This window comes from Psammomys obesus, unplaced genomic scaffold (assembly GCF_907164565.1).
Source record: "Psammomys obesus unplaced genomic scaffold, mPsaObe1.curated_primary_1811, whole genome shotgun sequence".
NCBI classification, from domain to species: Eukaryota; Metazoa; Chordata; class Mammalia; order Rodentia; family Muridae; genus Psammomys; species Psammomys obesus.
In genome coordinates this window covers 6,934,725-6,958,684 of record NW_026596088.1, presented here as the reverse complement: position 1 = coordinate 6,958,684, position 23,960 = coordinate 6,934,725, and the positions used below count along the sequence as shown (strand labels likewise).

The window sequence follows — 23,960 nt, the reverse complement described above, 5'->3', positions numbered from 1 at the left end:
TCACTCCACCTGAGTTTCTGAGACCAGGTCACTCACTAAGCCTGGAGCTCACCATTTAGGCTAGACTGACTATCCAATGAGCTCCCAAAATCCACCTGTCTCCGGCCTCCCAGCCTCTTGGGTTACAAGCATGTGCTTCTTGCCCAGCTTTTATGTGGGAGCTGGGGCTACAAACCCAGGTAGTTCCTCATGGCTGTGCAGTAAGCACCCCAACTTCAGGAAGCTGTTCGTTTTTTTAGTTCTGTTCTATTTTATGAGAAAAATGGAGAAAAAAAAAAAAACCACTTGCTAAGGAAGTTCAGGAAAGAGACGTAGAATGGACAGAAAATGTCAAATCCTCATTCTTGTCAGAACAGTGACCTTAGCAGGGAATGAGGCCTCTACGTAGTCCTTCTGCCTCTGCAGGATTGTGTTCATGTGAATAAGATCTCTAGTTCCCACGGATGCTCTCGCTGCGGGATAAACACACACATGTGGAATCTGACAGCACTGCCGTGCTGAGAGTAATCACTGTCAGATGCCTAACTAGGAACTCACAGAAATACCGTGGCCGCTGTGGAGCTTCACATGCCCGTCTTTCCCTGAGAAGACAAAGCAGAAATAGGGATGGAAAGGGATTAGGTAGGATAACCTGTTAGCATGAGCGCCCAGGCATCGCTTCCACCGACGCATGCTTCCTTATAAACTACTCTGAAGCAGCGTATGTTATTGTGTGAGGCTTGTCAGTAGCTTGAGGAGGAGCCACCACCCAGAACAGACAGTGGGCAGGACCTCAAGGCTTGCTTTCCCCTTGTAGAATGAGGCTCCCACCTGCCTCTCTCTGTTGCAGGGAGAGGGGTGTTCACATCTCTGCCACAGAAGTGCAGAGCAGGGCTGCTTCTCAGCACATTTCCTCTTGGGTTTTAGGTATTTGGCCTCATCAAGGGAACAAGAGTGGGCCTGCTCATCGATACGTCCCAGGTCAGCAACCCTCTGAAAGACGAATTCCAGAATGACCTCATAGTAAGTGTGTAGTACCCCCCCCTCCCCCTTTCTCCACCCTCCCCTGCCTGCAGTACAAATTCTCTTTGTTTATAGCAAATGCAAAACAGGGCCATTCACAAAGAACAGTTCTCACTCAATTAGCACCTTGAGGGGAAGAAATGTGTGGAAATCTGTAAAACCTCACTGCAGACTCATTTTCACCTGCAGTGTGAACTTCTAATATTCTTCCCACAGCAGAACCTCCCAGCTAGACACCCCCACCCCTGCAAAAGCCCACATTCCCTTAGGACAGGATACAGACTGGCATCTGTGGGGCCAACTACACCCTAGTACAGCAGAGCACCAGGTTCCTGGCCTTTTCCAGATGTTAAAGCTACTCTGGTTTCTTTGGCATTTACAAAGCAGAAGAGTGGAGTCAAATCCCAGCTACCTCCACCCTTCGCAGGCAATGGGTCCCTGGCACCTCCTCTGCAAAGCAAGGAGGCCAATATGGCAACCCAACACAGCTGTCAAGATGGGAAGAGTTTATGCACAGCTCCTGAGAGCTACATCTGGCACAGACAGACATGTGAGGTGATGTGGAAGGGTGCTTCTCCAAGGAAACGCTTATAGGATGAGATAGGGACCAGCTTGAGAGGCTCCATCAGGGACAGAGTCCTCATTTATCACTTGTCCCTGTTTAGCACAGCTCAACTCCCCCACCCACGAGGGCCGCCCATACCAGAGGGTGTGGCCAGGTTCCACAGAGCCCTGGCTCTCTGAGCCGCTCCTGTTCTTTTATCCACAGAGTCTCATTGATGAGCAGCTGAGCCTCAAGGAAAAGCTGTATGTCCTGTCTTTTGGCGTCACCCCTCAAGCCCTGTGGCCTGAGCCTGTGGAAGTCAACCCCTCCAAGTGAGTGGCTGCCAAGTTTCCACCAGGATATTCACTTGTTCCAGGTCAATGGAATCTTTGCGTGTGTGTGTGTGTGTGTGTGTGTTTGAATTAGGGTCTGACGTAGCTAGGCTGGCCTCAAGCTTGCTACGCCACTGAGGACAGCTGTCAACTTCTGGTCTTCCTGCTTCTACCTCCTGAGTGCTGGGGTCATGGGTGTGCACCTGGTGGATGAGATGCCATGGATGGAAACCATGGCTTCGTACATGCTAGGCAAATACTGCCCGTTGATCTCTGTCTCTAACACCTCATTGAATGTTTAAGACACAAACCCCCAAATTACAACAGATAGGGGAGCACACAGCAAGGAGTCACAACAGCAGAAACTTAGTCAGGCAACGGATGGAAAGATGGTCACCTCCACAAGTTCTTACAGAATGAAGGATAAGACTACCACAAGACAGCTTGCTTACTTTTTACTTTTGTTTTTATTTTTATTTTTTTATTATTTTCTATTTTCAGTTTTGATGATCTGGAGATGAAACGAGGACCTTGACATGCTGGCCGAGTGCTTTACCCCTGAGCTGTATCCCCAGCCCCAAACACCATTTGTGTGCAGCAAACTAGACGTGATAGCTTTATTACTGTAGAAATAACACGTGCGTGTTTAAAATAACCCAAACAATCCGAATGGATTAAATAACAGTGACTGAATCTCCTCTATAATGCCACACACACTCTTCCCGCCCTATAAGAACATTTTATAGCTGTCTCCACAGATGTGCCACACACACATACACCCGTGTTCCATCCGGTTTAGGCAGAAGCAAGTAGGCTGGCCTGGTGGTGTATGCCCGTATCTCTAGTTAATCAAGATGCTAAGGCAGAAGCGTCGTAAACTCTAGCCTGAGCTAGAGTTTCCAGCTTGGGCAACTTAGTTAGACCCCTCTCTCAAAATAGAAACTGAGAGTAAGAGGAGGGCAAAGGGCATGTGGTACTGTTTTAGAGCATTGGCCTAGGCCCTGCTCCTAGGACCACGACAAGTAAGCAGCATCGGCATATGCTCACAACCCTGGTCTGTGCTATGGCTTTTCGCCCAGTTTTTACTGTTATTTCCTATCACTGCATCTAGACTTACCTCCCTGGTAGTGGCTACATACTGTTCTATTGTTTAGATGCCCTGTAGTTAGACAAGCTAGTGCGGGATTGGGGGGATTTTGGAAGGAGGCACATAAGAATGTGTGTTTTTGCCAGAAATTAGAAATTTGTTCGCCACGATGACAGTGTCTTTGACTGACCCTATGGCACCGGGTATACTATGGTAGGTACTTTACAAGTAGGAGCATATTTAAAATGCACAGCATCTCAATAGAATTATAACGTCCATTTTGTAGATGAGGAAATATGGGCACGGGGAACATGCCCAGCTGGAATTGCAAAGCTCAGAGCAGAGCCGGGGGAGGGGAGGGAACTAAACTTAGGGTAGAGGCACTTGCCACCAAGCACGATGACCTGAGTTCAATTCCCCAGGGCCCACGTGATTGGAAGGAAAGAACTGACTCCTGACCTCCACATGCATAGCATGCTCAATCTATTGTTTCCCCAAATAAATTTACACACAATAAAAACAATCAAAAGCCTAAACTTCAGTTCCCTTTTATCCAGCACAGCTGTGGAGAGGAAGTCCAGCCTGGCCTAGGCCACAGCTCTGCTACTCTCTCTCTCCTGCAGAATAAAGCAGGGATACCCGCTGTTCACAGAGCTGTTGTCTAGGCGAAGGAAGTCACCCTGAGACTTCAGAGTAGCTCCTCAGCTTCAGTCATCGCTGGGTCTCCCTTATGTCCTGTGTCTTTTCTCTGCCATGCCGCATGTGCCATTAATTTTTTTTTTATCACATCGACTCTATATTATTGAAAGAAAGTTCCTGTAAATAACATAACTGAGAAGTCTGTATTACTTGCCATAATTAGGAAGTGGCAGTGAAAATATGCAGCAAAAGTAGGACAGTCATATGAAATCCCACCTCGAAAACATTTGCGGGGTCTGTAAAAGGTTCTAGGTTCCAGCCCCACCTCTGTAGGAGCAAGCAGGAACGTGACAGCAACAATAACGAAAGCACTAAACTAGGGTTTCATTGTAGTGCTGGAGTTGAACCCAGAGCTTTACAGATACAAGGCAAGCCCTCACCAGGGATGATCCTTCTGTCAGGCTGAAGTGGAAAGAGCAGAAGTGTTACATCTGAGTCCAGCCAGGTCCATTCTTACCAGTGAGTGGTTTCCAAGCCAGCCACATGGGACATAGTTACGTAGGCGTGTGCCTTCTTGCTCTTAGAGCCTTCATAGAGTTCAGAGATCATTTTCATTCTTCATGCCAACATCAGCTCCCAGAAGAGCTATGAGGAAGAGACTCAGCTCCCAGTGCTCGAGAGTTCTGAATAGAGACATGCCATGTAAGGACATTTTGGTAAACAACAGATCTGATGTGGCCCCATAAAATTATAATGGAGCTGGATATGGCGGTGCTGGCTTTTATTCCCAACATTTGAGAGGTGGAAACAGGCAGATCTCTGTGAGGTTGAGGCCAGCTTGGTCTACATAGAGAGTTCTAGGCCAACCAGGTATGGATGGATGAATGGATGATGGATTGATAGGTGAAAAGATAGATGATAAATTGGATAGATGTCTAAAATAAAAATAGGGATCAAAGATAACAGAGCTGAACATTTCCTATCTTGCCAGAGCTGCTGTGCTTCCAGCAAGCCATATAGAAGCCAAGCAATACAACTCTGGTTCAGTGTGTAATGCCTGATAATGACAGTAAATAGCTGTCTTTTTGGTTGGTATATCTACAATACCATGCTTATTTCCCCTCTCATCCTGAGGATGATACCCAGGGCGTCAGCATGCTAGGCTAAAGCTCTCCTTAACTACATCCCCAGCCCTCCTCCTGTGCTTTTGATTAATGTTCTAGAGAACACCCTTTCTATTTATAACAAATGTTTGCTGTAAAACAGGACATGAGGTCATGCCAGTGTCTGCCTGGTCTTGTACTCACCTCATCTCCTTCACTGCTTTATTTTCCCTTGTGCTTGCTTCACTGTCCTTTCATTCCATGCATCCCCACACGAGAAGCAATAGGCTGTCTGTCCCACATATGCATACCATATATGCATACAGCCCAGGTATGTGGTAGGCTATACCATCTTGCTTTGTATAAGAACAGTCAGTAATGTCACACAATGGCAAAAGCACACACAGACAGTTCTTAGAACAAGTCCTAGTCTGCGGTTTGAGCATTCTGTCCAAGCATGGAGCCTCAGAGGCTATTGCCAAGTCCGAGTGAACCTGGAGACCCGGGTCATCAAGTTGCATGTGACTGGAGTTAGGTTGCTGTTTTTCCTTCCAGCCTCCAGAAACTCAGGCTCTGGGTAAAGAAACTGCAGCCCAGGGGAAGCAGCAACCTGCTGCAAGCCTTGAAGAAAGTCTTTGCTCACAAGGAACTGAATTCTCTGGTGGCCATATTGAGGAGCTGGTAGGTCTCCTTTCTTACTAGGAAGGTAATAGATTACATGAAGGAGCGTGATGACCCAAGCGGCGTCCAAGAAAAAAAAAATCACCAGGCGTGACATTCCACACCTGACATTTGAGAGAATAACTGTGTTCCTGGGCCACCCCCACACACTTGGGCAGGGCGGCCAGGGCCACCCAGCCCTGCATCTTACCCAGGTGACCTGCGACACAGGTGATCAGTTAAAACTGAGTAAAGGGGATGGGAAGGTAGCTCAGCAAAGTGCTTTCAAGCATGATGACCTAAGTTCAGATCCCCAGAACCCATTACACGTCTGTAATCTTAGCGCTGGGGAGGCAGAGACAAGTATGACTGGTGCTTACTGGCCAGCAAGACAGCCTAACCAGGCTTAGTGAGAGACCCTACCTCAGAAAATAGAGAGTGGTAAGACATAAGACATGGGCTACTGGCCTCCACATGCACACACACATGAATGCACGACCACATACACAAACACATGCATACACTCAGGTGAGGCGTTCCCGGGAAATTACTGGGATGTTTCACTGGGAATAGCCACGCCTCCTCTTCGTCTGCTCCCCAGTCCAGATCAGCCTTCTGAATTCCTATCTGACTACATCCAGCAGTCCATCCTGGGACGGGACCTCTTCATTCATGTCACCACCTACAACTGTGATAATCACGTGCCCTCTGTGAGTATCTGAACTTGGGCCCCAAAGCTATGGACTGGAGCATGCCTCTCTTGAACCCGCTTCTCCCTTTGGTAAACAGGAAGGGGCAGGAGGGTCTGAAAGTTCAGCGGAGGAGAGGTTCGTCAGGATATCAGTGTGGCCTTGCCGGGCACGGCTGACTCTGTCACTGTCCCCCTCCCCCCCCAGGCTGTTCTGAAGAACCTCACAAATGCGCTTGGGGGTTATTACCACGGCTACTGCCCGGAAACAGAGGTAAGCCTTCCGAAGACGAGCTACGCATGTGCCCGCTTTCCCCGCTTCGTCATGCTTGCCCTCCACGCTCAGTGACTTCGCACAGGTCAAATCATAGGACATTAAAAATATGGAGAGAACAGGGACAAGCTGAAGTCATAAGCTCTGTGGAAAGCTTGTCTGATGGGCTGGTCCCACACTTGTGAATCTAGAAACATTTTGAAGTCAGTTGAGCAGACTCCTCCATCCCTTTTATGAATATGAAGACAGCCCCAGCTTGTTTCAACTCCCACCAGAGCCCCTAGACTGAAACAATGGCTCCAAATTTCTCCCCTAAATAAGCCCCATTCTTGGGAGAGACTCACAAAAGGGCAGAAGGGGTGCTCCAGTCCATGGAAGTCCATTCGTTCATGTCCTCACCCCTGTTAACAGCTAAGCACAGCCTACACTGTGTCGCAGAGGTGGTAAGAGTTAACACACAGCAGCTCCATCTGGCTGATGGAGGGTTCAGTCTGGTGGGGCATGGTGGTTCATACCTGTCACGTTGATGAACTTGTTGGGAATCAGGAAGATCTCAAGTTCTAGGCCAGCTACATAGCAAGACTCTGTCTCAAAACAAAACAAAAGGAATGTAACCATTAGTTAGCAGCCATCCAGGGCATCAAGTGATGGAGTGTTTGCCCCTCACAAGGTTGTCTCCCAGATCTTCCAACCTCCTTTAGGTAGTACAAAGTCTATCCTTTCATGTTGAGAAATCAAGGTCAGGAAACATCCCATTTTGCAACTTCACTGTCCGAGCTCTGCTGATGGATGTCACAGACTCTAAGGGCTAGAAAAAGGAGAAGAATGAAAACAGTTGATTGAAGAAAAAGTTTATCTTGTTGGGCATAGTGATGCATGCCTTTAATCCTAGCACTCCCTTAGAAGCAGAGGCTGGAAGGCCTCTGTGAGTTCATGGCCAGCCTGCTCTGAGGCAACCAGGGCTATATAGAGAGACCCTATCCTGAGATGGGGGGAGGAGATGGGGGGACAATGGAGGAGAGGAGAGGTCTGTATGGTATATGGACCTTGGTTTATTATTACCCCAGTTTTAAATAGTCAGCCACTCAACCTTGGGAATTGCCTTGGCTGCTTGCCTTTTCCTACCGTGGCAACTACTGACATCCTTGTGACTTCCAGAAAGCTCATTGCTTCCATCGCCCCCAGCTATATACCAGTAGGCATGTGGATGAGCTCCTGGCAGAAACACAGAAGGCTCAAAACCTCCTCAGTCAGGTGCAAGCCCTGAATCACAGCAGCCCTAGTGAAGAAATGGTCTGCAAGATCAAGGAAGTAGGTGACACTCCATTGTTGATGGCTGGGATTGCCTTTCTGTTGCTGACATACTATATGAATTAACCTCTTAGGGCCTTGGTTTTTTTTACTTTAAAACTGTATATAACAGGAAGGGAGGCCAGGCCAAGGCTCCCTCAGTGACTTGAGTTTCCAGAAGCCTTGTGGTCTAAGCCATGGCAGATGACTTGTCATCTTGAATCCTGGCTGTGTGGAGGGTGGAGGGGGAGTGTACAAATGGAAGAGGATAATGTTTTTGGAGACCTCTTCCTGTTCTCTGAAAATTCAGAAAATCCTCAGAGATGGGAGTGAGAATGATGGGAAGGGACAGCAGATTTGCCTTCAAACCACTTGCTAATGGTTTAAGACGATAAATGGGGAAGAACCTTCCAGTTCTAAAATGCAATTGTGTAACATGAGTTTTTAAATTGCACACAGATGTCTACAGAGATTGCCAAAGAGCCATTCACAAGTCTCTTGCCTAAACCCCCGAAGCATGACACCCCACTCAACATCAAGTTCCCAGACTTGGACAAGACTTCTGCAGAATGGCTGAAGGTTAATGGTCTGAAAGGTATTAAATCCCTAGAGAAGCCAGGGCCCAGGCAGCTGGCCAGGCTTGGGCCCTTTGCCTCAATGCTAACATTTTTATTTCTGTTTGTTTGGCTTGGTTTTATTTTTTTTTCAGCTAAGAAGTTAAACCTTTATCAGGTTCTGGCACCCAACACTTTCAGTCATGTGGAAGAATTTGTGCCTGTTCTCCAGAAAACTGTATCAGCTACTATCCACGAGGTAATTCAAAGACAAGCTCCTCTCCAGTCCTGTCCCATCCTGTCTTACATCGAGAGAGTGGAAGCCACAGGGCATAGCCAGCCAAGCATGGGTGGGAGGGCCTGGGTAACATTCAGGCTTTCCATCCAGGGCTCTAGAGTGCTTATAAAATCTAGTGTGATGAGGCTGGAGATGCAGCTCAAGATTGAATGTATTCAACACATACCAGGCCCTGGGCTCAGTCCCCAGCACCAAAGTATAAATGAGCAAGCAAAGAATTTACCATAACTGCTGTTTTTCAAAGATCTGAAAATGGAAAGATAGCTCGGTCTCTAGAAGGTTTGCTTTCCAAGCATGGAAGACCCGAGTTTGATCTTCAGCCCCATGTAAAAATGCCGGACATGGTAGTACTTGCGGACTTTTAAGCCCAGCACCGGGCGGTGGTGGGTAGAGACAGGAGGTTCCCTGGTGTCACTGGCAAAACCAATCTGTCCTACTTGGTGAGCTCCAAGTTCAGTTAGAGACTCAGAAGAGACCAGTGGGGTTCCTGAAGAAGGTACCAGAGGTTGTCTTTGATGTCATGGTCATTTCATCCATGAATGTTGTCTTCCACCCCACCCAAATAGGACAGACTTGTTTTCTTGTTGCCCTCAACTGCCTTGTACATACTTGTCCAGTGGCTGCTAAAACATATTTGCGCATATGGAGCCTTACAAAGTATGATCCTTTAGAACACTCTCTTCTCTGACTCCATGTCCTCAAGTCTACTACAAGTAAACAGTCAAGGAATATTCCCCTGAATGGCTGAGTGATGAGCAAATGAAGGGAAAATTAGAAATCAGAAAGAGAATGATGTGTATTTGGGTGAATGGAAATGTTGGTGACTATTCGTAGAAAAGTGTGTGGCTATCTAGATGAATAGATAAGGGCTGAATGATTAGATGGATGGGTGGATGGATAAATGGGTGGATGAACTGGAAAATAGAAATATTGAGTAAATGGAAATGTAGGTGAGTAGATGGATAAATAGATGGATGTATGGTTGAATGAACAGGTAAATGGGTAGATAGGTGGGTAAGTGGATGGATGGATGGATGGATGGATGGATGGATGGATGGATGGATGGATGGAAATATTGATGATGAATGAATAGGTGGATGGACAGATGAAAATTGGCCCAGGTAGAAGTATGAAAGGAGAAAATGTGAAGATAGATTAACATAAAAAATACAAGAGGATGAAAGAAAATTTCAAGAAAAGATGGAAAAATGGCGAAGTCGAAGAATGGTACAAGAGAGAGATGATTGGGAAGATGGGAGGCTGAAAGAGAAGAGAGAGATGTAGGAAGTAGACAGTAATGGTAATTCATAGAAGACTAACCTAAATGAAGCCACAGATAAAAGTGGCTTGATGGAGCATGACTATACAGGATAGCAAATAGGTAAGGTCTGTCCAGATTCTCAAATGTCAAGAAACCATAGACAGTGTGTGTGTGTGTGTGTGTGTTGTTTGTTTGTTTGTTTTTCTGTCTTACTGTGTAGCCTGGCTAGCTTGGAGCTTGCTTTGTCTGCCTGCCTCTGCCTCCTGAGTGCTAGGATTAAAGGCGTGTGGCACCACACCTAGATGCCAGTATGTTTTAACATCTCTGATTCTACTCTTTATTCTACAACCCTCCAACCATGCTTTACTGGCTTTGATGTTCAGAGGACAATCCCTGCCCCGCCCCCAAATATATCTGTCTTGCTGTCAGGCTTGGCTCATTCAGGGGACCCTTCTCCCGAAGACTTAACAAGGCCAACTGGTGGCCTGTGTGAATGGGTAGGGAAATCTGACTCCAGATGTGTCCAGGACCCATTTCTCTCGTGCATTTGAGCTGGAGAGCCCAGTGCCCAACGTAAATGTGCTATTTCCCATTCATGCGTCTGCTTACCTGTTCTCCATTCTACCAATGCCGGAGTGCAGAGAGCAATGGTGCAGTTTGAATGGCATGATGGAACAATGAAGAGTATTCATGTGGACCCACCCTCACTCTATGAGTACCAGGTGAGCAATGGGTCCAGTACATTAGAATTTGGGTTGCAGGAAGGTGATATGGCCTCTATAGACAACAAGCCATTGGTCAACTTCCCTGTGTGTTCCTCTTAAGGGCACCTCCCTAGGTAGGGACATGGATGCCCCAAATAAGAGTCTCTAATCTTTTGGGGTGATATCTGCCTTGTCCCACATTTGAAGGAAATACTTAGGCTCTTCTTTTCCTAGTCTGGTGACGGGCTAGCATCACAGACTTGCACCCGACTTAGCAAACTATTTCTACTACCTGTATGCACCATTTCCAGAAGCCATCTGGAGTGCTTCTCCTCCTCACAGCCCCGGGCTTTAATTGTCATCCTTGGCACATTCACTCACGGTGGCCCGTGCTTTTACAGAAGCAGATCGGGAAAGCTGTGCAGATGTACGAGAGTCGGCTCCAGTGGCTCTCCCTAGCCAGCAGAAGAATCTGGGGCACTGTCTGTGAAAGGAGGTACTGATCCTTCGAAGTGCACTCTTGCTCCTTGTGGGGTCCGGTGTGTGGCCCAAATGTTTATTCAACTCATCATTCCCTTGGGTGGCCTCAGAGCCACCGTCACTCAGGTCAAGTGACGCTGTCACTGCAGCTCAAGATTCTTTCATTTATAAGTAACAGGGAGATGGGCCTGGTGGTGCCCACCTGTGACCCCAGCTCCTAGAAGGTTGAGGCAAGAGGGTTAAGAATCTGAGGCAGCCCGGGTTAATATTGACACACACACACACACACACACAAAGAGGATAGCAGATGCTCAAAGTAAATAGAAGTCTGATGAAGGTAACTGAGAATTCTAGACTAGACTTGTTAGCTGTGTAGCTGGATCCAGAGGTTCCATGTCATCAAGAATACTTCAGCTCTTCTTTATCTCTATGTGGGTTCTGTTTTCAGATGGGGTTTCCCCTACAGGTGGGCAATATATCTATGGAACCACTTCCTACCAGCTTTGTATTTCCAGGGCTTGAGCATCTATGGACCATGAGGCTGGCTGGGAGGTATGATAGTCTGGATGCCCAGGATCAAATGCCCACTCCTGAAGCATGATGTGTGCCAGCTCCACAAAATTCACCTGAGCCAGGCAGTAGTGGCATACACCTCTAATCCTAGCACTCAAGAGGCAGAGGCAGGCAGATCTCTGATTTTGAGGCCAGTCTGGTCTACAGAGCCAGTTCCAGGACAGCCAAGGCTACACAGAAAAACCCTGTCTTGAAAAACAAACAAACAAAAACCCTCACATGAACTGATAGAGTATTGTTTCCCAGGGAGAAATGAGGATGCTGTTGCCAGAAGAAATGATGGATGATGAATGGGGGTGGAGATGTCCCAGTATACCTTATTTGATGATTTATAATTGACCATAAGGAATCTTTTTTGTAAATACTCTGTAGGGACACCTTGAAAGGAAGAGAGGTTTTGTGACTTGAAAATCAGCACATGCAGCCCTCAGCATTTAAATGGGCCCCCACTACAGAAGAAAGACAGAGTCCCACAACAGCCTGTTACAAACCTATAGCTGTTGGTACTCAGACCACAGAGATTCTTGGCCATCTATGAGTTTGGTGTGAAAAAAAAAAAAAACTGGAAAAATCTTTAAATAGTAAACTGGAATGGAACAGGCATTATCTGAGAGATTCGGGTTGCCTCTTGAAGCTTGTGTTTCTCTTTAGGGTGGCTGTGCTGCTGGACGTCTCAGTGACCAATTCCACGTACATTATTCATATCCAGCACTCCCTGCGACTGCTGCTGGAGGAGCAGCTGGCCAACAAAGACCACTTCAACCTCATCGCGTGAGTCCCCAGAGCTCCCCTTGGGGTGGCGGGGAGAGGCTTGTGTGGATGCCTCCATCGGGAAGAGGCTCCAGGCAGACAGCAGGACCACAAACAATGTGTCAGGAGGGTCAAGCGTCCTAAGGCGCCCATCAGTTTATCTGATTCTGGTGATCTTGTTTTGGGTCTTGAATAATTGAATGGCTGCAGGTCTATCCTATTTGGGGCAAAGGTGGTAAGTGGCCCCAAAAAACACATGACTTGATCAACCAGGGTAATGTAATTCAGCTCATTACCCCATTTGGCTTTCAAACTAGTAAACACAGCAGAGAAAGAGAGATCCTGCCATGCCCTGGTTTTAGTCTGAGCCTGGTTTTAGCAAGCACTGCAAACACTTAGTACTCCAATTCTAAATTACGTTTTAATTCTAATTATAAATAAATAGTAAACAACACTTGAAGCTATGTATAGCTTCAGCTATAGTTTTAAAACTATCATTTTAAAATTATAATATGTAGTTTCTAAAATATATATTCATTTTAAAAATTATACGTTATATGGGTAACTTTAAAATTTGTCAATTACAAATATGATTTTAAATTATATATACTCTCATGTATATACTTTAATCCCAGCACTTGGGAGGCAGAGGCAAGAGGATCTCTATGAGTTCAAGGCCAGCTAGTTTACATAGTGAGGTTCAGAATAGCCAGAACTACATAGAGGGACCCTGTCTCAAAAAACAAAACAAACAAAGAAACAAAAACCAACCAAAAATCGAAAACTAGAAAAATAAATTCGTATATGTAATTATGTATCCTATACATACGTTATTCAATTTAAAAATATGACTCTATATGTCAGGTGTACTAGCACAAACCCGAAACCCCAGCATTTGGGAGGCGAGGTATGGTAGTTCATGCCCATAATCACAGCATTTGAGAGCTACAATTTTGAGGCCAGCATGTGTTTCACAGTAAGTACCAGGCCAGCCATGAATGCATAGTAAGAACTTGTTTCAAAAAGAGAAAATACGTATTTTTAATTGCATACCATTTTAACTAGAGAAGACCTAAAAGGAGCCCACAGGGTATGTTTTCAATCTATTAAGTCAGCGATTAGTACTACATAATAGGCTAGGACCTAATCCTTCCTTAATAAACTCTAATGAAAAATACTTAGGGCAACATTTTCCTCTTATTAGTACATGCTAGTTACACAAAAATAATGGATTGTATTATGACATTGTCATGTATGTATGTAATGTACTTCTTTATACTCACCCATATTGTCTTCTCTTATCCCTCTTTCCTCCCTCTCTCACTTGCTCCCCTCCTTAGAGAAACAGTTTATACAATGTTTTCATCTGTTTATCTAACTGCCAGTTCAACAAGGTCTCACTAATAACCTGCTATGAGCCAGGCATGCCTGTAATCCCAGCACTCAGGGAGGCAGAGGCAGGGGGATTGCTGTGAGCTCAAGGCCAACCTAGTCTACAAAGCAAGACCAGGCTACACAAAGACAAAGGCTACACAAAGAAACCCTATCTGGAAAAAAAAAAAAAAAAGAATGTCCTCAAGGAACTTATGACCTAATAGAGGGAAGACATGTTAAGGGATAAGTGCTGTTAGGTGTTTCCTGATGAATTGGTAGAAGGTTCCATAGATCATGATGGACAGAAGGCAGGCTTAGCCCATTTTGGCTGGGCCCGGGAAGGTTAAGAAATCTTCTTGAAGGAAAGGCTTCTTTAGCTGGGTCTTCATGGATGGGAAAGGTTTGCCGCCTCATAAATATAGTGTGGAGTGGGGAAGGGAGGGTCACGGAAATGTGAGGCATGATGGAACTGTAGGGGAATATACAGACAAGAGGCTTTGCCAGATGGTGGAGAATTTATGCAGCTCCATGCTCAGGAGTTTCAGACAAGGTGCAAACATGATGAGGTTTCCCTCTTCAAATGCTGAGTCAGCAATGTGAAGGAGGTATGACGCCAGAGGGAAAGAGGTCTGTGGGCTTTCGCTGTAGTCCTGGTGTGGCACCCAGGCTGAAAGGGAATAGAGGAGGGGGAAGCAAGAGAGAGCACTGGAGAGCTGCAAGCCACAGAGTGAGTAGCAGTTTGGCTCTAGAGTATGTGAGAGGGGTGGGATCCAACGATCCAGGGGCAGAAGAGGGGGTTTTAGCCAGGCACAGTGACCAGCAATTCCAGCACTCAGGAGACAAAGACAGGAGCATCAGTTTGGAGGGATAGTTTCAAACATGGCAAAGTCTGGAGATCTCAAAAGATCAGAGACCTCAAAAGATGTCGGGCAGGGACTCCAGGAAGATGTCCTAGCGGAGAAGCGTTGGTTAGGGAGACACTGGTGCCCGGTTACATAGCTGAGACAGTGTTTGCCGCTTTAGGGAAGAGGAAAGACAGAGAGTACCGAGGGAACACCAGGATCTGGCAAGAGAAGAGAGTGAAACAAAACAAAACAAAACAGGAAGGGAAGCCAGAACATAGGAGGAAAACAGCAGAAAATGGTGCTGGGAAGACAAAGGAAGGGTGTGATAGAGCTCTTGCCTAGCATGCTCATCTCCCTGCCTACACTACAGGGAATATATATATATATCCAAAGGAACAGAAGGAGGCAGGTTATAAATTATATATATGGAATAGCTCCATTTCTATAAATATATTTTCCTGTGCATTTTTAATGAAAAACATAGAACAAAGAGTTAAAAGTTTAGGAAAGGCAATGAAACAAGACAATGTTTTGCTTCTTTGTATATTGTTGGATTTCTAACACCCAAGTACCGCAGAAGGTCTGTGAACTGACCCCTAGGGACATACCACCACGGTGGCAGGGGAAAGCAAGACAACCTTCCTGGGCAGAAGTATGAAAGCGACGGCCTGCAGTGGGAAGGGCAGCTGGGACAGTGGGGATACAAGCTTCTCCAGGAAGCCTGTCCATCATGTCAGAAGGAAAAGAGAGAAGTTTCTGGGAGATCCAGCAGCTTCCTGAAACTCTTAAGAGTGGAGGGCTCACAGCTGTGACGGGAAAGAGGGGCATGGAATGTGTCTACTAAGGAGTTTTATGGGATTCTCAGAAGAGACTGGCACAGAGGAGGCCAGTGTTCAGCAAGAGGTATCCGTCTTGACCCAAAGAAGGCTATCTTGTCATTCATAAAGGAATAAATTCTCCTCTTAGGAATCTTAGATTCTGTCTCGTAAAGAGATCGTGCGTACCTATAGAAAAGGACCATAATTCAGCCTGAGGGGGAGAGTGTGCTGTGAGAGGAGCCTGGGCTTCCAAGAGTCTCAGAGAAACAATGAGTTGCTCCCAGAGGGGACAAGGAAGTTCCTGCAGAAAAGAGAGACTACATTTCTTTAGCTTGAGACTCCATTGGGTTTGCTTCAATGTATGTATTATAGAAAACCAGAAATTCTTGTGACTGCCCCAGGCCAGCAACATTTCAACATTTTTGGTGTTTACTGTCAGAATTTTGTGTCCCTTAAGGCCTGTGAGTCCCAAAAAAGGGGATCACAAAGCGGACATGTGTCCTAAAAACAGGCCCCTCCTCTTCCTCAAAGGTTTGGAAGCAAGATTGAGAGCTGGATGCCCGAGATGGTTCCTGTGAGCCTTGACAGCTTACAAAGCGCCTGGAGGTAGGTGATGGAGGCAGAGCCTTTTTCTCTGTTGCTGTGTCTTACAGCTGCCCTGTGGCATTCTTTCCATACCCCTCACTGCCTGGATGTAGCCCTCTGCAGCCCTGCCCTGCTGCAGCCAAGGTCAGACATCAGAAAACAACTTTCTTCTCACTGTTCTTCGGACTTCAGGGCCTCATAGGCGGCTCCTCTCCTCTCCTCTTATGTCCCTGCCTCCCCAGGTGGGCCCTGGGCCTCCAGTGCCAAGGAAGCAGGAATGTCCTCGGCGCCCTGCGCAAGGCCATAGAAGTGGACTTCAAAGACAAAAACAAATATGAGTCTCAGGGCATCTACCTCTTCACAGGAGGTGTCCCTGACCAAGACGTGGTGAGTAACCGCCGTCCTAGACAGACATCTATTGTCTTTTCGCTTTTTGAGATCGGGTCTCACCCTGCAGTCCAGGCCCGGCCTGGAACTTGCTTATTTAAACCAGGCTGTCCTCGAACTTAGGAAGGTCCACCTGCTTCTGTCTCCCAAATGCTGTGATTAAAGGCGTGAGCCACCATGTCAGTTCCTGTCTTCTATTCTCTGCAGTGTTGAGTATGGACTGCAGGCCCTTGCTTTTGCTAGGCAAGCATTCTACCGCTGAAGCACACCCCCAACCCAGCATGGCTACCTACACTGCCTCTTCTCACACACAAGTGCCAAAGGATACTGTCACCACACAGCTCCTGGCTCAGCTGGTCTCAGGAGAAGCCTGAGAGTCTTCATTGCTGACAAGCTCCCAGAATGCCCATGCCACTTCTTACAGACCCACAGTAGGCATAGTAGGGCCACAGTAGGCCCAAATCCCTGATCCTACCCTATTAAAACATGGGAAGACATTGTGTCCCTGGCTCATGTCGCTCTGTCTCTGCACACAGCACTGAACCAAGTACACAGTGAATGGGATGTCACGGGGCTAGAGAGATGGCTCATCAGTTCAGAGCATCTACTGCTTTTGTAGAAGACCCAAGTTCAACTCCCAGCACCTATGTCAGGTGGCTCACAACTGTCTGCGGCTCCAGCTCCAGAGGGTCTAAAACCCTCTTCTGGCCTCTGTGGAAACCTGTACTCACATATGTATACCCCTTACGCCAACACACACACACACACACACACACACACACATACACACACAACCTGACACATACAATTGAAAAAGATTTTTAATTTTTAAGAGTTTTCTTTTTTAAGATTTATTTATTTTTATGTGCATTGGTCTTTTGCCTGCATGTACATCTATGAGGGTGTCAGATCCCCTGGAACTAGAGTTACAGACCATTGTGAGCTGCCATGTGGGTGCTGGGAATTGAACCTAAGTCCTCTGGAAGAGCAGCCAGTACTCTTAACCATTGAGCCATCTCTCCAACCAACCCCCCCCCCCCCGCCAAAAAAAATTGTTCTTTAAAAAGAGATAATTATCTGGGTGGTGATGGCGAACGCCTTTAATCCCAGCACTCAGGGGGCAGAGGCAGGAGAATCTCTTGAGTTCAAGGCCAGCCTGGCCTACAACGTGAGTCCTGGACAGCCAGAGCTATTACACAGAGAACCCTGTCTCAAAAAAACAAAAAAATAAAATAAAATAAAAAAGAGAAAAAAGAAAGGTGATCTGCTGATCTGTTGGCAGATTAGCAGCTGGGAGGCCTCAGGTATGGACTTCCTGTCTCCTCTTCCCCACAGCACGTAATCAGCGACTATGTGGCAGAGGCCTGTGCGGGTTGCCACCTCTATCTGAATGTCTGCCTCTTCTATGTGGGTGAGCCGCAGATGGACACCTTTGCCCCTGCCTGCTATGCCAGCCGTATTGACACTGCTGCCGCCTACAGAGAGATCACCCTGGCTGCCCACGGTCGCTTCCACTGGTTTGGAGAAACAGGTGCTTTCCTGTTTCCTGATGCTTGGCCTCTTTCTCTCCAGCAGTGTCTCAGCAGTAGCGCTGTTCCCTTCTCACACTGAAATGGTCCCAAGAAGCAACCTTTAAAAGCGATGGTTTAGACGGTGTGCATGTGACTTCCAGAGGCAGGGGCATGCCTGTGGTCCCTCCACCACTGTCACAGCATCGCTGGGGTGGGAGCTTTTCAGATCTTTCTTGTTAGGATCTCGCTTGGGTGTGGTCACTGACATCTCTGGCAAAGATCACTAATACTAGCGAACACAGAACACCTATGAGACACCTGACACAGCTGGGGCATTTTACATACACTGTAGCTTGATCCTCACTGTAACTGGGAAGTAGAGGACTATCTGCCCTGTTTAGCAGGTGAGTAACCTAGACATAGCCTGAAGGACAGAAGTAGAGCCCAGGCAGGACAGCACCAATGCCCAGTGTCCCACTCAAGAGTGACACTGGCATGTTCACTTCAGATAACAGCCACCATAGTGAAACTTTTGGTTTCTTAAAAAAAAAATATTATGGGGATATTTTCGTTTTAATCCCAGAGTAGAGATGTGGGCTGCTTCACAGCAGGTGATGATGATTTGCCTCATGCTCTAGCAGAGCTGTGATTTTTGCCAACCGCAAATAGTGAGTGTGTGATGTTTGAAATTCTGGGGACTTTTCAGATGGTACATAAATGCAATGGCAGAGAGAGGTGCGGTGGTAGTGGTGGTGGGTTGCTGGTTGGTTGTTGGCTACTGTTGTTTGCAGTTTGCTAAGTAGTCACGTTCAAAGAAGAGATAAGAAATTAGATATCCTGATGGCAAAGGAGCTCAAGGTCACTAATCGATAGAAGTAGTTTAATGATAATGTCACCTCCTTTCTTTTTCTATCCTTTTTTCTATCCTATCTAGTGTTAGGGGCTTGAAAGGGAAGAACAAAATGGGTGGAAAAGGGTGGAAGAAAGAAAAACCCACAAAGTAGTAAACTCTGGCTACAAGGAACTGTAAAGACCTACCACGTAGGTCTTCTCAGTCCACAGAGTAGCAAGAACCTTTGTGCTGAACTTGCCCTTCCCATGACTTCCAGGACACTGAGTCCTGTGGCCAGCTACCCTCTTGGTGACAACACACCACTGGACAATATAGGGTTGGGACTGGTCAGTTCAGGCCACTGTGGTCCCATCTTGCCTTTTTGGGCTTGTCACTTCCACACGGCCTTCATGCATAGAGATAGTGGCACTTGGCCAGATCCACATCCTTCCTCTATGCTCAAAATGTGCCTTGTTTCCAGGTATTTATGAGAGCGATGACAGCAAAGCCATCATATCTGAGCTAGAAAAAGCCCTCAGCTACTCCCAAAAGGTATGCCTTGGGCTCGGTTTTAGTACATGTACGTTCCTGTGTTTAACTGTCAGTGCTGCTGGAACAAAATGCCAGAGCTACACAGAGAAACCTTGTCTCAAAAAACCAATAATAATTTAAAAACTATTTTACCAAAGGAAATTTGAAAAGCACAGGTGAAATTAGAAAGATGGGAAGGGGCTGGAGAGATGGCTCAGAGATTAAGAGCAGTGGCTGTTCTTCCAAAGGTCCTGAGTTCAATTCCCAGCAACCACATGGTGTCTCACAACCATCTATCCTGAGATCTGGTGCACAGGCAGAACACTGTATACATAATAAATAAATCTTTAAAAAGAAAGAAAGAAAGATGGGAAGGGACCAGATCATACCCAGAGCAATGAGAACCAGAATAGGGGGACAGGCAGAAGAACATTGAGAGATGAATTACAGATTTACACCTGATGGAAATATACAACAAGGTGAGGGACAAGAAGCAACCTGAAGAAGTCCCCGAGGTCCTCTCTGAGGCAACTGGTAGACAATAGTTTCATTGTCCACCTGAAAGAGAATATAGGAACAGTCTGTGGTGGGTGCAGAGAGGAAGGTGAGCTTGCCTGTGACACGATGAATGAGGATGGCCTGAAGGCAGATGGGGAAAGATAAGGGGGAGAGATAGAGATTTGGAACAGTTCAAGCCTAGGATGGACAGGGAGTTCGTAGAAGCCAAGGGAAGGGTCTGTGAAGGTCTTACCCTGCCTCAAAATGTTAGGTCCTTCCATTTGTAGAATGACATCTCCCACATAAGACAGCAGAGCCATGGCACATGTGCTTTTCCTCCAAGACCAGTGGGTCGGTAGACTGGTGGCTCCCCAGACGTGCTCTCTTTCTGAAAAGACTCAGCTTGGGTCTGTGAATTTCCTACTTCTTAAATGCAAACCATCCCATTCTTGCCCCTAACAAACTTACAAGGTATTGGTGGACAATACCTAACCTTGTCTTCTTTTGCATATTTGCTTATGTTCAAAAAGTGTTCTTTGGTCCTTTGTGTGTGAAATAGTGGAATAGCTTTTGGGAAGTTGAGAAACTTTCCAGCTTCTTCAACTGTCTGTATTCGTCCTGGAATGTGGTCAGCTGCTCAAGGATTTTACATGCTAACTTTCCCAGGTCCTGTAGTTGAATTGAAACTCCTCCATTAATGAGTAGTGTGGCCTTGGCCAAGAACCTTTAGCTGACAGACCTTTGGTTTCCCCATCGGTAAAGGAGTGTCTTGGCTTTCTCATGATGTGACAAATACCTGAGATAAACCAAGTTAGGGAGGAAGGAATTATTTTAGCTCCCTATTTCAGAGATTTCAGCCCACATCTGGCTTCTTGACTATCGTCTGAGGTGAGGTTAAGCATCATGGTGGGAAAACAGGTGAGGCAGAGCACAGCAGCTGCATATAAAGTGGTTGCCATTCTCATGTCTTGTTGGCCTGAGGACTTGAGATCCCAAACATTAACTTGCCCAATGTCTACTACAATAAGAGGGTCCTTATTCTCCATAAGACTAATCCACAGAACTCTCAGCCCCAAACTGCATTCTCTGGGAAGAGGGAGGCATCGAGAGGATTCTGTCCTGCTGCACATGCGTGTCTGTCTTCCCACAGTGGCCAGAGTGCTCTAACCACCCAATTCTCACTGCAGTGTGCCTTCCTTGTGGCCTCCCTGAAGAACCATTCAAGAAAAGAACTGCAAAGCACAATCCTCCAGAAAGACAAGCCAAGGACGCTCAGGCAAAGTCAGCCCAAGAAACTCTGTCCTCCCAAGCCCACAGCACCCTCGGTGGCCAAAATGGTTTGAATCCCTTCCCTAATAACACCACAGATTTTTTTCCAGTTTGTCTCCTTGTCTTTCCTAGATCTCAAAAGGACTGGGCCAGGTCCTGGACGAGCATTAGTGGGGCCGGAGACTCAGGGAGGGATGTCCCACGGGGGGCACGGGGAAGAGGACCTGCCTCTTAGTTTGGAGCAGGCACCTATGGCTCCTGAACTCCCCTGCACATTTGGTTATGCCTATCTCAGCTTTGCACCCTAGCCTCTGTGGAACTACTCTCCTCTGCATGTAGCTTAACCTGAAGGGTTTGTAGGGGGAAGATAAGGTCTTATCAGGACCTTGCTGCTGCAGACCAAGCTTAGCAGGCGCATGATGGGACTCTCAGATTCAACCTATGTCTGCTGGGGATTATTTCTGTTCATGGCCACCAATTGTGTTCTGCATAAAATACTCACGCCTCACCTAAGTGGTCAGAGGGCCTTCTCGAGGGGAGGCCTTCCCAGGACAGTGCTGTGAGCAGAAGAGTCAGTGAAACCTTGGAGGCTGTTCAGCAGATGGATGGCTGAGCCACAGCAAACACAACACATTTCAGAATGGGGGCATCTATCCCAGGATACATAGCTTATCCGTGGGCCTGTATTTGCCATGCATTTCCAGGTTTCACTCAAAGAAGCCCAGCAGCCTGGGTTCTTTCTCACCCCTCTCAATATCCCTACTCTGGGAAGACCCCAGAATCTCAGGGCCTTCCTTTGGGTTCTTAAGTGGTTCATGAGCTGACTCAGTATGAAGAGGGCTAAGCTGAAGCATGACTTCTGTTGGGCCCTCCTGACAGGCTGGGCACTCCCAGGAGTGATGGCATCTAGGCCCTTTTTACCGTGGGTCACAATAAAAGGTTCCTTTGCTGGCCTGGTGCCTTGGGTGACTTTGTTAAACTATTACTACATTCTACTTGTGCCCAACAAGGAAAGAATTCCCTACTGAGGGACCCAAGAGGACATAGAAAAGCCAGGCATAAAGGTACACGCCTTTAATCCCAATTCTTGGAAGGCTATAGACAGGTGGATCTCCATGAGTTCAAGGCCAGATTGGTCAATATGGCAAGTTTCAGGCCACCAAAAGCTACATGTGAGACCCTGTCTTAAGACAACAACAAAATCAGAGCATAGACATTACCTAAATGGTTGTTTGTCATGCTGGAGGCCCAGAAATTCTAGTCTAGTAGGAAGAGAAGCAGGAAACTAGTAAAGAACATTCTAGCAAACACCCAATGGCTTCTCTAGTGCTCTTTCACAGAACATGCGTGAGTGCTCACATTCCTATGCTTTTTCACTCCCGAACCCAGAGTCCCCCAGTGAAATCTGCTGCAAAAGGTGAGCCAAGCATGTCTGCAGTGCCTGACTCCCTTAGACATCACCCCCCACCCCAACCATAAATGTCCTTGATTGGCAGGTTGAGGTCAGACTGACTGGGGAAACTGCCTACCCCAGGCAGCAGGCCTCTGATGAGAAAGACGGCCTGTTTTCTAGAATGTTAAAGATGACCTGGATGGAGAAACAAGCCCCCAACTGGAAGCCCTGAAGGGTCATCCCCTCGATGGTGAAGCAAGGGTCTCTCCAGGTAAGGCGTGGCAATGGATAGGCAGGGGTGGAAGGTCAGCTCAGAGGCCACTGAGACATGAATAGAAGTGACAATGTTGGCAACTCACGACTGGGTGCCAGCCCATCAGCCAAGATGCTTTTCCTAAAGCCTGTAGCCACCAGCCCTCTGAAGTCAGTTCCTTATCTGCTGATTTTACTGACAGAATTCAGGCCCAAAGTTTTCATCAAAAGAGGCCATAGCTATTTTTTTATGAAAGTACTCACTTCATAAACCTGAGACTATGTATCTTCATCTTGAAGAAAAAGATTTATAGCAATGTGGTTCAGGGCCGCAAGCCCAGGAGTCTTCATTCTGTTTCTTATGTCCATCTGTAACCTCAGGGACCAAGAGGAAATGGTGCAAGGTACCCTAAGCCCTGAACAGTAGGTCCAGGAAACATCAGCACCTGGGGATGGTAGCTCCAGCTGTTATGGGTCCTGACAAGGGCAAGGAACCTGAGGTGGGAGCTAAGAACCCGAGAGTCCCTGGTCCAGGGTAGATCTTAGCTGAGACTGAGGCAGCCAAGCAGCAGAGGTTTATGAATGGCAGCTACAGAGTCACCCGGCCAACAACTCAAATGTCTTCCAGCTGCGGGCCAACCTGAGAAAGAAGAGACGGTGAAACAGAGGAGGAATGCCAAGCCCAGGGGAAAAGTTACAGTGCCCTTTCTGTTCTACACAGGGTCTGGGAATAGTGTGGGTAAGCTAAAGCCAACATGTATCTGAAGACCTCTGGGCCCTGGGTGACCTAGTAAATGCCCCTACCCCTACCCCCAAACAACACAGTTCTCCCAGCCAGAGAAATGAACATGCAAATTCTTGCTACTGGCACAGAATGAGAAAACCCAGTTGTGCAGGTGAACTCCCTCAGCTGTCTTTAAGCATGCTGGTGCCTTCTGGGAGAGACGGTTTCCTGAGCCCTCAGCACAATTAGGAGAGGAATAAGGGTTTCCCTAAGCTTGCCAGTGGGTTGCTGTTGTGGAGGGAGACGCTCTCAGCTGTGGCAGCAGGGGACGCCAAGCAGCTGGTCATGGTGTATGCACAGTCGGGAAGCAGAGAAAAGGGAATGCTGGTGTTTCTCTCTGTCCCCTTTTATCCTGTCCAGAATCTCATCCTGGGCAATGGCGCCGCACACATTCAGAGCGGGGGCTTCCCTCCTCAACTAACCCTCTCTGGGAATTCCCTCAAAGATAACACGTAGAGGCCTGTCTTCTGAATCCAGTCAGTTTGACAGTGGAGACCCACAGTACCCATCCTAGCCAGATTCCTTTCTTGCTAAATGGAGAAAGGGAACCCTGAGCAACTCACCCCTAATCCTCACAATTTCCTTTCTACATTTTCAGCAAACTCTACCCAAATAATTTGCAATGAATTTGGCAGTTTCAGG

The 23,960-nt window shown here is 47.0% G+C and overlaps 1 protein-coding gene across 3 annotated transcripts in view; it reads left to right on the top strand.

Moving 5' to 3' along the window:
• The window catches only part of Vwa3a (von Willebrand factor A domain containing 3A), a 57,722-nt gene that overhangs the window by 23,647 nt on the left and 10,115 nt on the right, over nt 1–23,960 (top strand). For 2 of the 3 annotated variants that reach the window (XM_055627433.1, XM_055627431.1), the window contains exons 6-23: nt 907–1,002; nt 1,772–1,878; nt 5,263–5,388; nt 5,969–6,077; nt 6,264–6,329; nt 7,488–7,640; nt 8,079–8,214; nt 8,329–8,432; nt 10,374–10,454; nt 10,838–10,932; nt 12,141–12,260; nt 15,808–15,882; nt 16,104–16,248; nt 17,584–17,779; nt 19,073–19,143; nt 20,808–20,957; nt 22,463–22,553; nt 23,163–23,273. In XM_055627433.1, coding sequence (XP_055483408.1) covers nt 907–1,002; nt 1,772–1,878; nt 5,263–5,388; nt 5,969–6,077; nt 6,264–6,329; nt 7,488–7,640; nt 8,079–8,214; nt 8,329–8,432; nt 10,374–10,454; nt 10,838–10,932; nt 12,141–12,260; nt 15,808–15,882; nt 16,104–16,248; nt 17,584–17,779; nt 19,073–19,143; nt 20,808–20,957; nt 22,463–22,553; nt 23,163–23,273 — 2,032 coding nt within the window. The remainder of the gene's footprint in view (nt 1–906; nt 1,003–1,771; nt 1,879–5,262; nt 5,389–5,968; nt 6,078–6,263; nt 6,330–7,487; nt 7,641–8,078; nt 8,215–8,328; nt 8,433–10,373; nt 10,455–10,837; nt 10,933–12,140; nt 12,261–15,807; nt 15,883–16,103; nt 16,249–17,583; nt 17,780–19,072; nt 19,144–20,807; nt 20,958–22,462; nt 22,554–23,162; nt 23,274–23,960) is intronic. The other variant, XM_055627432.1, reaches the window with a different exon arrangement.